Source organism: Salvelinus fontinalis, chromosome 22 (genome assembly GCF_029448725.1).
Source record: "Salvelinus fontinalis isolate EN_2023a chromosome 22, ASM2944872v1, whole genome shotgun sequence".
Classification (NCBI taxonomy): Eukaryota; Metazoa; Chordata; class Actinopteri; order Salmoniformes; family Salmonidae; genus Salvelinus; species Salvelinus fontinalis.
Window position 1 is genome coordinate 21,142,087 of NC_074686.1, and position 15,837 is coordinate 21,157,923.

Genomic DNA, 15,837 nt, shown 5'->3' on the forward strand with positions numbered 1-15,837 from the left:
TACTATGAATAGCGTGCATCACTGCCCTCCTATGTCCACTGCTGGTACTGTGGACTCCCATACTCATAAGTATTTTGCTGTGCAACCTGGAATTTAGATTTGGTTGCACTACTGGCAACAAAAAAACATTCACCTGGATCGCCATAAAAAGCAAGACTACGGTTTGCAACTGCACATGGAGACAAAGATTGTACTTTTTGGAGAAATGTCCTCTGGTCTGATGAAACAAAAATAGAACTGTTTGGCCATAATGACCATCGTTATGTTTGGAGAAAAAAGGGGGAGGCTAAGGTGTATGTAAACTTCCGACTTCAACTGTATGTCATGTTTTTGGTCATGGGCACAATCTGAATAAAGGTTTGAAACTAATAAGCTAGTATTCTATACTGTATATGTTGAGCTTTTTATCTGTAAACTCAATGAAAAACCTGCACAGCATGGCACATTGATCCACCTTTGTACTCACTGTCCACCAAGAATCAAAATAGTCAGCCTCCATTTCATTGGGGATGGAGTTTGGTTGGGCAGATTAGTACTTGTCAATTACAGACTGGCACTGTGTAGAGTGGGCAGCAGCAGGATGTACAAGGCCCTGTAACATTCCTCAATGAGATGGAGAGAACTGCAAATGGAAAGATTATGTCTTAATCAAGCTATGTGAACTGGAAGAAAAGTGCCCCTGAAACAATATACTATCTGATGTATATACTGTTTTTCTTTGTTTTGAGAGCTTTGTAATTGTATTTGTAACAGTATTGTACAATAAAGAATATGTTCATAACACACAAGTCCAAATTAATCAACTTGAACTGAGTCACTTGATTCACTTTTTAAACCATCAGACTTGTAATTCAGCAAAACACAAATGGACCTATTAGACATTCCATTTTATTTGACCCTTTTTCACAATCTTCTTGGAAGACATCTCATTCTGTATATTACATTTTTTCTTTATTTTGGCCAAAGGGACTTTGGTCCAAAAGCAAAGCAGGAGCTCAAAGAGAAAGACATGAAATGTTGAACATATAGTTGATAGTGAATAGCTACACATCATGGACCAATAAGACATCTACCACCATCAACTGACAAATCAGTGCACAAACATTGTCTGTTAATGCCGCCATTACAAAGTAGAGGTCCCACACCTATATACCCAAATATACTATGCGTTTGGTTGTCGCGTTGCCCGAATTCACCTGAGGTAAATGAAAATCAAGGTTCCTGTGTGGAACCAGGGGTTATAGTGATAGGGCAGCTCAAGTGCAGGGATTAGATTGGGGGGCAATATTTTTCTAAAACAAGGATGAAAAAGATGTGAGACTACACATGAAACAGCACATAGGTTTTTCACATCCCATCAAAGAAACCCCAGCTTGACGAAACAGAGTAATAGACACTTGAAGCACTGAAAGTTAGGCCTTCAACTTCCTCATGTGGCGAGTGAGTTTTATCTAAGGCTGAGAATGAGTCAATTCAATCTGAAACAATTTGTCTTTCCACTCAGTAGCCAAGAGTCAGTACAACAGAATGTGAGGCAGAGTTAAGTGCATAGTTATCTATTGTATCTTCAAGCTGGATGGAGATGGACATCACAGCTAGATCAGGAATGAAGATCCTAAACAGTCAACAGATTCTAAATTCAGGGTCTCTATTACTCAAGCTCAGCTCTCTTATAGTAAGGATGTACAGCTGTAGTGCCAGTAACAGTGTAACGTTACTGGCACTACATGTCCCATAACATGTCCCCTAATGTCCCATCACATGTCTATTTCTGGAAGACCAAAGATTGAGGATCAGGCCATTCCCAGCAAATGTAAGAGGTCTCTTTGGAATGCATTAACAGAGAGTAAAATAAGACTATATTGAGAGGTCAAAGCTGACTATCCATCTGTAAAACACATTTATTGGCACCAATTTCAACACTATGGAATGCTGTCTGTTTTCCTATCTTCTGTAACTCTCCACAGTGGAGTCACCTTTCCAGCATGGACCTTTGACACCATTAGTCTGTTAAGCATTGAAATGTTTTGGACCAAAGTAGAATCCAATTTTCTTATTCTGTCTCTACCACAATTCACATGTCTTTAAGGTTCTGTGATTGTTGGCTTCCACATTCTCCAGACTACATTCACCTACAATTATGTATCAAAATGGCTTCTGTCTGTCGATATGAACAACATGAGAATCAAGAAGGCCAGGTAAGAAAAAAATCAAAAAACACTGTTAATAAGATTAAGTGATAATAACCAAGCATTCTGTTTGTTTGGTCTGAAATGGCACCCCTATTCTCTACATGGGCTGCATTTAGACAGGCAGCCTGATTCTGAGCTTGTTTAATTTATTGGTCTTTGACCAATCAGATCAGCTCTGAAAAAGATCTGATGTGACTGGTTTAAAGACCAATCACTGAAAAGAAATGATCAGATTTGGGCTGCCTGTGTAAACGCAGCCATAGTACATTACATTTGACTAGGACTGTGGCCAAAAGTAGTCCACAATATAGGGAATAAAAAGTACATTTCTCCTCTTGGGCAAGGGAACGATCATGAACATAGATTTCTGGTAATGTTAGCCTCTGGATTAGTGGATCTTCATTAATCACACGTAGGCAGCCCAGATTACCTGACCTAATTACCACACATCTAGATTGAGCAGTTCCACTGATCCCACAGAGCAGACTAAGACTGATTAGTGACATGAACACAGGCAGACCTGGGTTCAAATACCATTCCAAATCTTTGAGCATTTTCTTTAGTCTGCATGGAGTGCCAGGTGGGTGGGGTTTGGCCTTTTTAGCCTTTTCTATTGGTTCAATTGCAACAGGAACGCTTAAATCAAGCACAACTTTAGTATTTGAAATGATTTAAAAGCATTTGAACCCAGGGCCTGACCAGGAAGGACCACAAAGGGAAACAATGACGAAGAAAACAGAGGGAGCATAATAAGTGCTGTATAAAACAAACAGTTATATTAACAGTGGTTAGGTAAGTGTCCAGTGGGGTGGGAACAGGTGTGTGTGTGTGTGTGTGTGTGTGTGTGTGTGTGTGTGTGTGTGTGTGTGTGTGTGTGTGTGAGTGTGTGTCTTGATTGGTTGGTTGTATTTGGCATTTATCACGGCATTGAGACAAAGGAGGGTGAGCACCGCCAGCGGGCAGGGGGTTAGTCAACGGGCCTGCCCTGGGGGGGAAGACACACAACTCTTCCTCAACACGCCATCTTCAGAAATTGTTGCACTTTGTCCTCCTCCACTGCGTCCGAAAACATGTCATAGTTCTGGAGGAAAGAGACCAAACAGAGTAAAAGATATTATATAAAAGGGGGTCATAACATGCTTATGCCATCTTTAAGTTAAAACCTTTGTCTATACTCACAATCTGCATACCGTTTGACAGTGTTGTGGTTGTGTGTTTGTCTGATCTCACAAATCCTTACCCCACAGTACTGGTCCTCATTGAAGATCTGTGGCGGGACAGCCGTGGGGTTCCCTGCCTTGCTTCTCATCTCGTCCCTGACCTCTCCGCCCACTGAGATGTCAATCAGCTCATACTGGATGCTCTTACTCTCCAGGATCCTCATCACCTCCGCCTGCTGAGACTTCACCTGGAGGGGGAGAGGAAAGGGTCAGTTCAGGGTCAGGGATCCATTACCCTTTTCACACTACTGAGCCAAGCCTGGCTTAACTGAGCCTAGCGGTACTGCACTGGCCTCATTATACACTGCTCAAAAAAATAAAGGGAACACTTAAACAACACAATGTAACTCCAAGTCAATCACACTTCTGTGAAATCAAACTGTCCACTTAGGAAGCAACACTGATTGACAATACATTTCACATGCTGTTGTGCAAATGGAATAGACAAAAGGTGGAAATTATAGGCAATTAGCAAGACACCCCCCAAAACAGGAGTGATTCTGCAGGTGGTGACCACAGACCACTTCTCAGTTCCTATGCTTCCTGGCTGATGTTTTGGTCACTTTTGAATGCTGGCGGTGCTCTCACTCTAGTGGTAGCATGAGACGGAGTCTACAACCCACACAAGTGGCTCAGGTAGTGCAGTTCATCCAGGATGGCACATCAATGCGAGCTGTGGCAAAAAGGTTTGCTGTGTCTGTCAGCGTAGTGTCCAGAGCATGCAGGCGCTACCAGGAGACAGCCCAGTACATCAGGAGACGTGGAGGAGGCCGTAGGAGGGCAACAACCCAGCAGCAGGACCGCTACCTCCGCCTTTGTGCAAGGAGGTGCACTGCCAGCGCCCTGCAAAATGGCCTCCAGCAGGCCACAAATGTGCACGTGTCAGCATATGGTCTCACAAGGGGTCTGAGGATCTCATCTCGGTACCTAATGGCAGTCAGGCTACCTCTGGCGAGCACATGGAGGGCTGTGCGGCCCCACAAAGAAATGCCACCCCACACCATGACTGACCCATCGCCAAACCGGTCATGCTGGAGGATGTTGCAGGCAGCAGAACGTTCTCCATGGCGTCTCCAGACTCTGTCACATCTGTCACATGTGCTCAGTGTGAACCTGCTTTCATCTGTGAAGAGCACAGGGCGCCAGTGGCGAATTTGCCAATCTTGGTGTTCTCTGGCAAATGCCAAACGTCCTGCACAGTGTTGGGCTGTAAGCACAACCCCCACCTGTGGACGTCGGGCCCTCATACCACCATCATGGAGTCTGTTTCTGACCGTTTGAGCAGACACATGCACATTTGTGGCCTGCTGGAGGTCATTTTGCAGGGCTCTGGCAGTGCACCTCCTTGCACAAAGGCGGAGGTAGCGGTCCTGCTGCTGGGTTGTTGCACTCCTACGGCCTCCTCCACGTCTCCTGATGTACTGGCCTGTCTCCTGGTAGCGCCTGCATGCTCTGGACACTACGCTGACAGACACAGCAAACCTTTTTGCCACAGTTCGCATTGATGTGCCATCCTGGATGAACTGCACTACCTGAGCCACTTGTGCGGGTTGTAGACTCCGTCTCATGCTACCACTAGAGTGAGAGCACCGCCAGCATTCAAAAGTGACCAAAACTTCAGCCAGGAAGCATAGGAAATGAGAAGTGGTCTGTGGTCACCACCTGCAGAATCACTCCTGTTTTGGGGGGTGTCTTGCTAATTGCCTATAATTTCCACCTTTTGTCTATTCCATTTGCACAACAGCATGTGAAATTTATTGTCAATCAGTGTTGCTTCCTAAGTGGACAGTTTGATTTCACAGAAGTGTGATTGACTTGGAGTTACATTGTGTTGTTTAAGTGTTCCCTTTATTTTTTTGAGCAGTGTATATTCCACATAGTGCAGAAAAGTACAATATGAAAGTTTGGGTTGGTTCGATAGTGTGAAAAGGTTTCAAGTTTTACTAGTAGTACCAGGGACCAAACAGTCAGATCTGTTTGGTTTACTGTCTGTGTTTAAAAAGAGATAGATGGGTAGCATTACCACTTCTGAGACAAAAAGGCCTAGTAGATATAAATAGTCTACTTTGCCTATAAAAGCTAGAGCGCTTATCTAATGTGTAGTTGATTATTAATTGTGCAATGCTATCTTGTTGGGCCTGGTTGCGGAAGTTGTGAGGATATGTTTGCTATGTGTAACCACGCCTAGGTCACCCACCAACTGCAGCCTGGCATTCAATGAGTAAGGCACACCAACACGCACTACTTAAAGCAGATTCAAATGTACACTAGAAAACAGGAAAGCTAGTGGCAAACTGAATGACTCAATCGCTTGCGTTTTTACATAGCCCATGACTAAACGTTTTCAAAGTCTTCAATTCAAAAATATCCTGAATCATATGACCCGATGGCTAACTTGGCAGTATAACGCAGAGCCCACCGAAAAACATATCCCCCTATAATCGACACCAGATGTTTCACGGCGATTATTTGCATACATTGATTGTATCCAGGCGCAAGCGAATGCAAACTCTTAGGAAGTACACTGCAACATTTGTATCAATTTGACTATTTCAATTAAAAGCGAAACGCGTTTGTGTTTATAATGCCTTTAGACAGCATAAATCGTTCATATCCACCGTACAGGTAGGTAGGCATGTATACGATAGCAATCGTTGACAAGTAACGTAGTTGCATTTGTCTAGAGCAGCATCGATTGTATCAGGTAGGTTGCAGAATGCGAAAACTATATGTTCCCATTATTCTAATAGACCCGTGAGATCTACCGCCTAACGCAGACTGATAAAGGAAATCAAACTGAACAATATGACTTCCGTCCACATTTTCGAGTTGAGTTTGCATTTCCTGGTGCGTTTTGTTAATCTCCAAATAAACCCGTTCTTCAAAAATCTTGCGATCGATTGTATGGTGGACTGAATTATCAATAACTCCACATATCAAAACAATTGCAATATTGACCTAATTCGCATTGTATGCTTTTCAGATCCTGCGATGGATCGTTGACAGGGCTTTCGTTGGGTGTGTCTTTCAGACTGGCCCATAAAGGGTCTCTGTTAGAAATGTATCCACCTGCAAGAATACAATGCTTCAATAATCTCCGTTTCATCTCACCTCTCTGGATGCAGTAACGGTGGTATAATATAATTTGACGCCCATAGTTGCGATTCTCGATATCCCTTTGTGTGTTGGTCAGAAGAGCAGCTCTCTTGCCGTAGCCTACAATCAATCGCCTCTCCCTCCTGCGACTGAAAAGCCTATATTTGCTGTGTGGTTTAAAGGGCCAGTGCAACCAACCCTTAAGTCCTGTGTGTGTCGGTTGAAGTTCTACTAGTTGGCTATTTGATGTGACTGTGACATGTACAGTACCAGTCAAAAGTTTGGATACAGCTACTCATTAAATGGTTTTTCTTTATTTTTTTACTATTTTCTACATTGTAGAATAATAATGAAGACATCAAAATGATCAAATTACACATGGAATCATGTAGTAACCAAAAAAGTGTTTAACAAATCTAAATATATTTTATATTTAAGATTCTTCAAAGTAGCCACCTTTTGCCTTGATGACAGCTTTGCACAGTCTTGGCATTCATGAGGTAGTCACCTGGAATGCGATTCAATTAATGGGTGTGCCTTGTTAAAAGTTAATTTGTGGAATTTCTTTCCTTCTTAATGAGTTTGAGCCAATCAATTGTGTTGTGACAAGGTAGGGGTGGTATACAGAAGATAACCCTATTTGGTAAAATATCAAGTCCATATTATGGCAAGAACAGCTTGAATAAGCATAGAGAAACGACACTCCATCATTACTTTAAGACATGAAAGTCAGTCAATGCGGTACATTTCAAGAACTTAGAAAGTTTCTTCAAGTTAAGTCACAAAAACCATCAAGCGCTATAATGAAACTGGCTCTCATGAGGACCGCAACAGGAAAAGAAGACCCAGAGTTACCTCTGCTGCAGAGGATAAGTTCATTAGAGTTAACTGCACCTCAGATTGCAGCCCAAATAAATGCTTCACAGAGTTCAAAGTGACAGACACATCTCAACATCAACTGTTCAGAGGAGACTGCGTGAATCAGACCTTCATGGTCGAATTGCTGCAAAGAACCACTACTAAAGGACACCAATAAGAAGAAGAGACTTGCTTCTGCCAAGAAACACAAGCAATGGCCATTAGACCGGTGGAAATATGCCCTTTGATCTGATGAGTCCAAATGAGATATCTTTAGTTCCAACCACCATGTCTAAAGGCACTGTACAAACCAGGCATAGGCCCCAAACTGGAATCAGACACCCAGACTGTATCCTGGCAAACCTGATCAATCAGCAACATTCAACATCATTTATTGATCAGTGTCAAGTTCAGGCTGGGACTGGCAGGGAAATGCTGTGTTCACTGAAGGAAAGCTATGTGATCTCAATGTCAAAGTCAAAGAATAAGGAGAGGTGAAACTGCTCGGACAAACAGATCTCATTGTGGACAGAGAGTCTGACACAAGTATACAGATACTAAACCTAAGATACTTTTGGTATACTAATGTCAATATTATAATTTGCGCACTTAACGCCCTTTGGTAAGTTCTGATATTGTTTGTTCAGTGCCTTTAGCCACTGCCGCCAGCCAAGCCACCCAGCTCAGCTCCTCTTTATCCCATGTAAGAAAAACCTGAATCAGCAGACAAAGCTGGAGCTAACCCTACACTTGGACTTTGTCCACATTCTCCTGCTGCCTGGCTCACAATGGAAGGGAACAGGCCCGTTTCCCTCTGCTGCTCTGCCAGTGATGAATGTCTACATCACCATGCCAAGCTCAACTAGTTTCATTAGCATACTGTTGACAATTACATCAGTTACACAGAGACCAAAGTAGTCTTGATTCAGATTTACAAAGAACTGTTATTTACTTATAGTTCCAATGGGGGTCTTACCATATATTCCATTATTGCACCTGAGGTTATTCCATTGACTTGGACAGTGTTTATCACAAAAACAAACGTATTGCCTACTATAAATAGCCTCGGTGGTGTTGGATCTTTGATGCTTAGTGACAGTCAGTGGAACAGGGACTGTGTGGAGGATTTTCTACTGTGGATCACTTTCTGTCTTTTGTTAATGAAGAGCACAACCAGAGGACAAATAACAGTGATAATTTCAGCACTCTGATGGGACATAGAACAGTAGGCTGTAATGTGTCCATGTTACATCAATCAAACCAACTCCTAGGGTTACTAAAGTAGGCTCCAAATGTTACATTCGTTCTAGTGATGTAATAGGAAACAAATCAACCTGCTATATACAATATGGAGACAATGGATGGATATGTGAGCTATTCCCATGGATTCGTGGCATACCGATACATATTGTGTTTCAGATGAAATTCTTTTCCTGTCCACAAGGGGGCAGCGATCCCCTATATTTCAACACCTCTGCTTAACATCGTGAAATGCTTGGAGACAGAAACGATGCAATATACTGTGGCAGCAATGTAATGGTTACATCCTTCATAAAAGGGCCAATCAGTAGTTGAAGCATAAATCAAATGTACTCTGAGCCACTGTTTCGGTAAAAGGCTGAGAGACGGGGCTGGAGAAATGTAACCAGTCTAAAGTGCAAGGATGCAAGGACTGACCATCCATGAAATCAAAATGATAGTTTTAACCATGTTTTGATGCTTTACAGTGTTTGTTTACATTGACTTTGTTTACAACCATTGGAGTAAAACAAGCTGTATTTTGGGCTGTGATGGGGAACAACAGTTGAACTAAGCTCCAGGGTTGGGGTCCATTCCATTTCAATTCCAGTCAACTTAGAAAGTAAACCAAATTCCAGTTCCAAGTTTTCCTCATTGAAAAACATTGAAGAAAATAGGAATTGGAATGTCATTGTAATTCCTGAATTGACTGGAATTTTTACGTCATTGACCCCAACCCCTGCAAAACTCGAGGTATTTATAAAGTTATATTCTTAAAGAATTAATGGGTACATATAATTCATTTATATGTCCCAAAATGTATGTAGCAACTGCTGATTCCCACTCTTAAAGAGATTATCCGGTACTTTTGTATACACTTTTAGCCAATAGTTCTGAAAGTAGCGCTGACAAGCCAAAAGTCTCAGAAAATTGCATACTACATCACACATGTGCAGATATCACCACATCATTGCTCTCTTTTGCTCTACTGTGTGTGCGTCTTGCTAGCAATCACTTTCAAACTAGGGATTTTGTGGCTAATTGAGGTAAGACAGTCATTCTGCTCATAGATCATGCATGTATGAACTACACATTGACACATCCAGCACAAAACCGGAGGTTGAAAAAAAATACTAGTCGCCAAAGTACCTGAGCATGTCTTTAATATTTCACTGGGGGGAAGGAAGTTTGAGGTTGCAGTAATAATGAAAGGAAAGGGGTGTGGGCTTCAAGTAGTTTTTATTGCTGTTCTACAAATGCCATAAAGTTAACAAAGTTCTGAAATGTGAAGGCCCTGCAAATTGTTATGATTCCTGACATGTCATAATAACACTGCATTGCTGTGAAGGTATTTTTTTTGCATCAGTCAGGGGAAACTATACCTCCCACAGGAGGTTGGTGGCACTTTAATTGGGAGGACGGGCTTGTGGTAATGGCTGGAGCGGAATCAGTGGAATGGTATCAAATACATCAAACACGATGCCATTCCATTTGCTCCAGCCATTATTATGAGCCCTCCTCCCCTCAGCAGCCTCCACTGATACCACCATATGGCACAATCAGAGAGTAATGGACAAAGGGTAAACATGAACAAAGCCGGTCCCAATACACTCCCTAGCCCTTCTCCTTGGCCATATCCCTGTGATTGCAGGTCTGTAAGGTGGAAGCAATATGGTGGAAGCTCCAACACTACACGTATTACCTATCACCCTTCAGATCTGCAAACACATAAGGTTTAATATGGCAAAGGGAGAAGGCATGGGGAACCAATTGGGATTGGCTATGTGTGTTGCAATGTATAAAGGGAGTTGTCCTCACACCTTTATTCAATCAAATTGGCTGAACTAATGTTTTATTATAGGTCACCATGGTGATCGTCCAGAAAGAGCCAATTAGAGCCTGTCTCTGGTTTACATCACAGCACTGAAGTGAAGAGTGTGTCCTGGCAGTGGTAGACCAGGGTAAGAGAGGGAACTCTTTTCTCCTCATGGTCAATCAAAAGGAAAATGTAGCAATGGAACATAACCTCATCAACAATTTACAGATGTACGATAATGTACATTACATACATAATTTGACACCACCATGCCAACTGAAAAACAGAGAACTACTAAGCAAATCTATTCTAAGATTACAGTGAGCAATCATAGCAAATATAGAAAGTACTATGCAAGTTATCAACATTCTTACATCTCATTGAGGCTTTGTTCAGTGCTAGGCTAGCCTGGTTCCAGATCTGTTTGTGCAGTCTTGCCAACTCTTATGGTCACAGATCTGTGACCATGCTAGTGATAGGCTTCCTCAACTTCCATTATGTAAAAGGTAAACAACACTCTCTCAAGGACACAGGTGCTGTAGAGAAACATAATACTATAATATAAATGTACATTTCAAAAACAAACTCCAGCAGGCAAGGAAGGCAGTGTGTGTGGAGTCAACCAAGGCCACATTGATCACTTTGGTACCAACCCAGCGGGCAAAACTGAGCAAACGTTTCTGGCTGTAATAACGTCAACCCATTTCAACCGGTTTTGCCCACTGGGAAGTGATTATAACTTTCCTACCCTCTTACATAGTCTCCAAGCCAATTCATTTGGACTTGTCTCTGCAGTCAAGCAACCGTTTTACTTTCCTCGCCATGAAGACTGCTATACAGATACAGACCACCTGCGTGGCTCCATACTGAACCAGATAGATAGTGGCTGCTGCTCCTCCCTCCCCGTGTAGCTGTGTGTAGAGTGGCCGTCGGCCCAGGTAGTCCAGGTGAGAAGCCTGGATCTGACAGAGGGTACAGATCACCAAGAAGATGTGGAACAGCTGGTGGCCCTGCCCCAGGAAATCACAGTGGCCTGGGAACAGACGCTCTGGAAGTGGGTTGGTGAAGAAGAATGCACTGGAGAGGAAGAAGGCTACCTGGCCCACATGGAAGGATATAGCCGGGTCGCCGACTACGCCACTGGCCAAGGCAGTGATGTCATCACTGTGCGACGTGGGCCAGAGGAGGAGGCGGTGGAACACCGGGCTAGTATCCCAGGCATAGGCCATAGCTGAGGGAACCACCTGCCCCACCTTCCGGACCCAGACCCGCAGGCTGTGGTTGCGATACTTCCCATAGCAGCAGCCCAGGCAGGACAAGCAGCAGAGGAAGGTGGCAGTGGGCATGAAGACCGAGGAGACCCACCGGTGGTAGTCTGGTTCCACAGCATAGTAGAAGTGAGCCACGGCGCTGCCGTACTGATACTGAGCCACTCCTACGTAATCCAGGAAGAAGAAGCAGTAGTGGTAGAACTCTGATTTGGCGGCCAGGAGGTGGGCTACAGTGCTGCAGGCCATGTAGGCCAGGGAGGACAGGAGGAGGATGAGGAGGGGCCAGGCGTGGGCGTCATGGATGAAGTCTACCGTCTCAGCCAGCTGGAGGAACTTGACCAGGACAAGGAGAGACCCCAGCAGGTGGGTCCACACGTTGATGGTCTCGTTGTGACGCTGGAACAGCGAAAGGAAGTAGTACCTGTATCGATAAGGAGACGGGACACCATTATGTTAGCTTCAGAGACGGGACACCATTATATTAGCTTCAGAGACGGGACACCGTTATGTTAGCTTCGGAGACGGGACACCGTTATGTTAGCTTCGGAGACGGGACACCGTTATGTTAGCTTCGGAGACGGGACACCGTTATGTTAGCTTCGGAGACGGGACACCGTTATGTTAGCTTCGGAGACGGGACACCGTTATGTTAGCTTCGGAGACGGGACACCGTTATGTTAGCTTCGGAGACGGGACACCGTTATGTTAGCTTCGGAGACGGGACACCGTTATGTTAGCTTCGGAGACGGGACACCGTTATGTTAGCTTCGGAGACGGGACACCGTTATGTTAGCTTCGGAGACGGGACACCGTTATGTTAGCTTCGGAGACGGGACACCGTTATGTTAGCTTCGGAGACGGGACACCGTTATGTTAGCTTCAGAGATGTCTTTACTATAATAAAACCGGATGTTCTGCATAGCATTGTGGGTATTGTAGTACATCCTGTTACAGTACCTCCAGCCCTGGTGGAGCGGTCGGTAGCCGGCGTGGATGTAGCGCTCTCTGAAGAACCCAGGGACTTCGGTGTCCCGTAGCGTGCCGGGCATGGAGGGGGCGACCTCTGTCAGCATCTGGGGCACTGCCTGTACCTGCTGGAGGTTGATGAATAGACGCCCAATCCTCTCCATGACGATCGTTGCCATGAGGGATGGTCTGATGGATGGTGGGACTGTTATTGTTGCTGGCTGGATAGTTTCAGGAGAATGGCAACTGAAAAAGAAGGAGAGTAACACCATTAGAAAAGCATTTAGCATTCAGAGCTGGCCTACCCTAACACTTAAAAGGCTTAAAAACAATAAATAAGTATAAAAAGAGGTTTAAAATTACTTAATTTATTTTAAAACTGCAGAGTAAGTAAAACTATTTGTAGTAAAAACATCACCTTTGTTGGAGGACTCCCCAAACACATCTGACACACAGGTTAAAAAGACAAGTTCCGGGCCTCCCGGGTGGAGCAGTGGTCTAGGGAACTGCATCGCAGCGCTAGCTGTGCCACCAGAGATTCTGGGTTTGCGCCCAGGCTCTGTTGCAGCCGGCCACGACCGGGAGGTCCGTGGGGCGACGCGCAATTGGCCTAGCGTCATCCGGGTTAGGGAGTGTTTGGCCGGTAGGGATATCCTTGTCTCATCGCGCACCAGCGACTCCTGTGGCAGGCCGGGCGCAGTGCGCGCTAACCAAGGTTGCCAGGTGCACGGTGTTTCCTCCAACACATTGGTGCGGCTGGCTTCCGGGTTGGAGGCACGCTGTGGGTTGGAGGCACGCCGAAGCAGTGCGGCTTGGTTGGGTTGTGTTTCGGAAGACGCATTGCTTTCGACCTTCGTCTCTCCCGAGCCCGTACGGGAGTTGTAGCGATGAGACAAGATAGTAATTACTAACACAATTGGATACCACGAAATTGGGGAGAAAAAGGGGGTAAAATAAAATATATATTTTTTTTTAAATGACAAGTTCCTTCAATAAATAGAAACACATCTCACTACCTGCTTCAGCAGTCAAATTACTTCAAAATAAGTCTCTAGTCCAAGTGAACGTTCTCCTTCACAGTTTATCTGTAAAATCCTGCCACCTCAGAAGAGAGGACTAGCCTGGTGGCAATCAGAGGACACCCTTCATGCTGGCCCTACCTGGCTGGGCCACCAAGGCCGCAGGGGCAGGAGGCCAGATGACAACAGACCTGTTCTGACTCCTGCAGCAGGCCTGCTAATTTATTAGCAGTAGTTAGCCTTAATCTGCAGTTAACCTTGCAGATTAGGCTACTATACTGTCTATGGACCTTGCCCTGAGCTTCTAATGCTCAGCGTCTGATCCATTCTTTCTCTCTGTAGTTTGCACTTTAAACAGTGATAGGAGGGAAAGGAGCGATGCTATAGGGGACAGGGAGGGAGAACATGAACTCTTCAACCTTGAAGATGAACAGAGAAAAGATAACGATATCTTTCTAAGCAGTGTGTTGTATAAACTTAACCCTTATTGCTCATGTAAATCACTCTGGATAAGAGTGTCTGCTAAATGAATAATATGTAAATGTGATGGTGGTCTAATAACTAAACACATCTGATTCAAATGTATACATTGAAACAGATACAGTCACACTTGAAATGTATTTCTAATGCAGCTTCAATTCATAATACGCTCGCCTTCCTCAGGGTGAAAACTCAAACGTTGTCCTCTCTCTCTCCGTGTTCTTCTGATCATAAGATGCAAGCAAGTTTTTATCAAGTAATAAAATGTTCCTTTCCTGAACTGGTGAAAGAATGCATTTTCAGATGCAGACATACTATCAGACATGTTTACACAGTAACTTCAACTTTATTATTAGGTACTGGCCACATGCCCACATCTGATAAAACAGAGTCGCTAATGAACAGAAATGTAGCTGCAACACCTTCAAAACGGGATCCTTACATGATAGCAAGGCAAATTCAGTCAAATCTCAGCCACACCTATTTCCTACTGTCAACCCTGTCAAGTGTTTGCCTATGGATAATGTGACTGAGGAATTTACACGGTGGCACCCACTGACTAAATATCGTTGACACACAATAATAACTCAATCAAGACCTCACGTAAACCTACAGTATAAATCTCTCCCTCCAGCCTCTCCCATGTTTGAGTGACAAAGGCTGTGGAGAGAGGCAGGCAGAGCAATCAGTGAGAAATTCATTTCTGACATTGCTCTCTTCCAAAAATCAGAAAAACCTATTTCACGCCCATCAAATACTATAATTGAACATGTTGACATGCATTCAATTTCATTTTGTATAGGCTATACTTGTGCTCTTTTTGCGTACACTGTTTCACGTGATAAGTAAAAAGTTAGAGAATATTGCACAAGACGAGAGAGGAAATACCAATGCATGTGGGTGTTCTTCTTCCTCTTCAAGGCTACTACTGTAGGCTTACTTTATTAGCCTACATCAGACGGCTCCTGAACACTCAGCGCGGCAGGACCCTCCGCGGGATCTTTCACCTTCAGATGTGATGATCGTCCGACTGTGTCTGTCATTGTCCCCCTCCGACAGTAATCGGTCGGTCACGCCTCCCCGACCGGTGACAGCCTTGTCAACCACTCAGATACTGGAATGCAACAGATGCGTGTCTTATATGAACATGAGGTGTCCAATGGCAAGTAAGTAGGCGGTCGTTACAAGCAGAGGAGAGAGAGAAGAAATGTGGTATTTACCTTGGCTACAGGAAACTTTGGCGTGGACGTATGATCGACTGCGAACTGTCCCTCATACCTTTAGGACTAGTCACGGTGCAACTGTCAACTTTAGATTTCCCTCTGTTGTTTCACATGCCGGGGAAATTCATTAATGAGTTAATACAGTATCAAGGGATGAATACTGAGAGAATAAATAACGAGATTTCTTTGAAAAACCGCACCCTATTAAACTGGAAAAGGAAAAAAGTGAGAACTCCAAGTTTCAATACATCAAAAACTAAGTATCCTAGATTTTGGCCTGCTATAAAGCTTCTACGTGGAGTCTAAATCATGTAAAATGTCATTTAAGTCCCAATGGTATAAAACGCTGCAAATACAACAACAAAAATCCAGAACGTGGGCGGCATTAGGAACATTCTTTTGCATGGATGTGTCCGGAACGTGGTATCAAGGCACGAAGCATTGCACAATCTCAATC

At 44.0% G+C, this 15,837-nt stretch overlaps 2 protein-coding genes across 5 annotated transcripts; both read right to left on the reverse strand.

Moving 5' to 3' along the window:
- Positions 1-868: 868 nt before the first annotated feature.
- LOC129820014 (SH3 domain-binding glutamic acid-rich-like protein 3) lies at positions 869-6,672 on the reverse strand. Its single transcript, XM_055876804.1, has 3 exons — positions 6,524-6,672; positions 3,433-3,600; positions 869-3,273 (listed from the first exon to the last, which is right to left on the reverse strand). The coding sequence occupies exons 1-3, from the start codon at positions 6,566-6,568 to the stop codon at positions 3,205-3,207; spliced, it is 282 nt and encodes a 93-aa protein (XP_055732779.1). The 5' UTR covers positions 6,569-6,672; the 3' UTR covers positions 869-3,204.
- A 3,155-nt stretch (positions 6,673-9,827) lies between these two features.
- On the reverse strand, positions 9,828-15,393 carry paqr7a (progestin and adipoQ receptor family member VII, a). 4 transcript variants are annotated; one of them, XM_055876805.1, is made up of 4 exons: positions 15,378-15,393; positions 15,046-15,271; positions 12,650-12,904; positions 9,828-12,113 (listed from the first exon to the last, which is right to left on the reverse strand). In XM_055876805.1, the coding sequence occupies exons 2-4, from the start codon at positions 15,051-15,053 to the stop codon at positions 11,195-11,197; spliced, it is 1,182 nt and encodes a 393-aa protein (XP_055732780.1). In that variant the 5' UTR covers positions 15,054-15,271; positions 15,378-15,393; the 3' UTR covers positions 9,828-11,194. The 4 variants fall into 4 exon arrangements, with proteins under 4 accessions (XP_055732780.1, XP_055732781.1, XP_055732782.1 ...); XM_055876806.1 differs by lacking the exon at positions 15,378-15,393 and having other exon boundaries at positions 15,046-15,286; XM_055876807.1 differs by lacking the exon at positions 15,378-15,393 and having other exon boundaries at positions 15,098-15,271.
- Positions 15,394-15,837: the final 444 nt, after the last annotated feature.

Excerpts from the sequence above, each read along its gene's own strand:
- LOC129820014 (XM_055876804.1), bottom strand. The coding sequence starts at position 6,568 with ATGGGCGTCAAATTATATTATACCACCGTTACTGCATCCAGAGAG. Across the intron at positions 3,601-6,523 it reads CCGTTACTGCATCCAGAGAG|GTGAAGTCTCAGCAGGCGGA; the intron begins GTGAGATGAAAC and ends CTCCCCCTCCAG. Across the intron at positions 3,274-3,432 it reads ATGAGGACCAGTACTGTGGG|AACTATGACATGTTTTCGGA; the intron begins GTAAGGATTTGT and ends TCTTTCCTCCAG.
- paqr7a (XM_055876805.1), bottom strand. Across the intron at positions 12,114-12,649 it reads CCGCTCCACCAGGGCTGGAG|GTACTACTTCCTTTCGCTGT; the intron begins GTACTGTAACAG and ends TTATCGATACAG.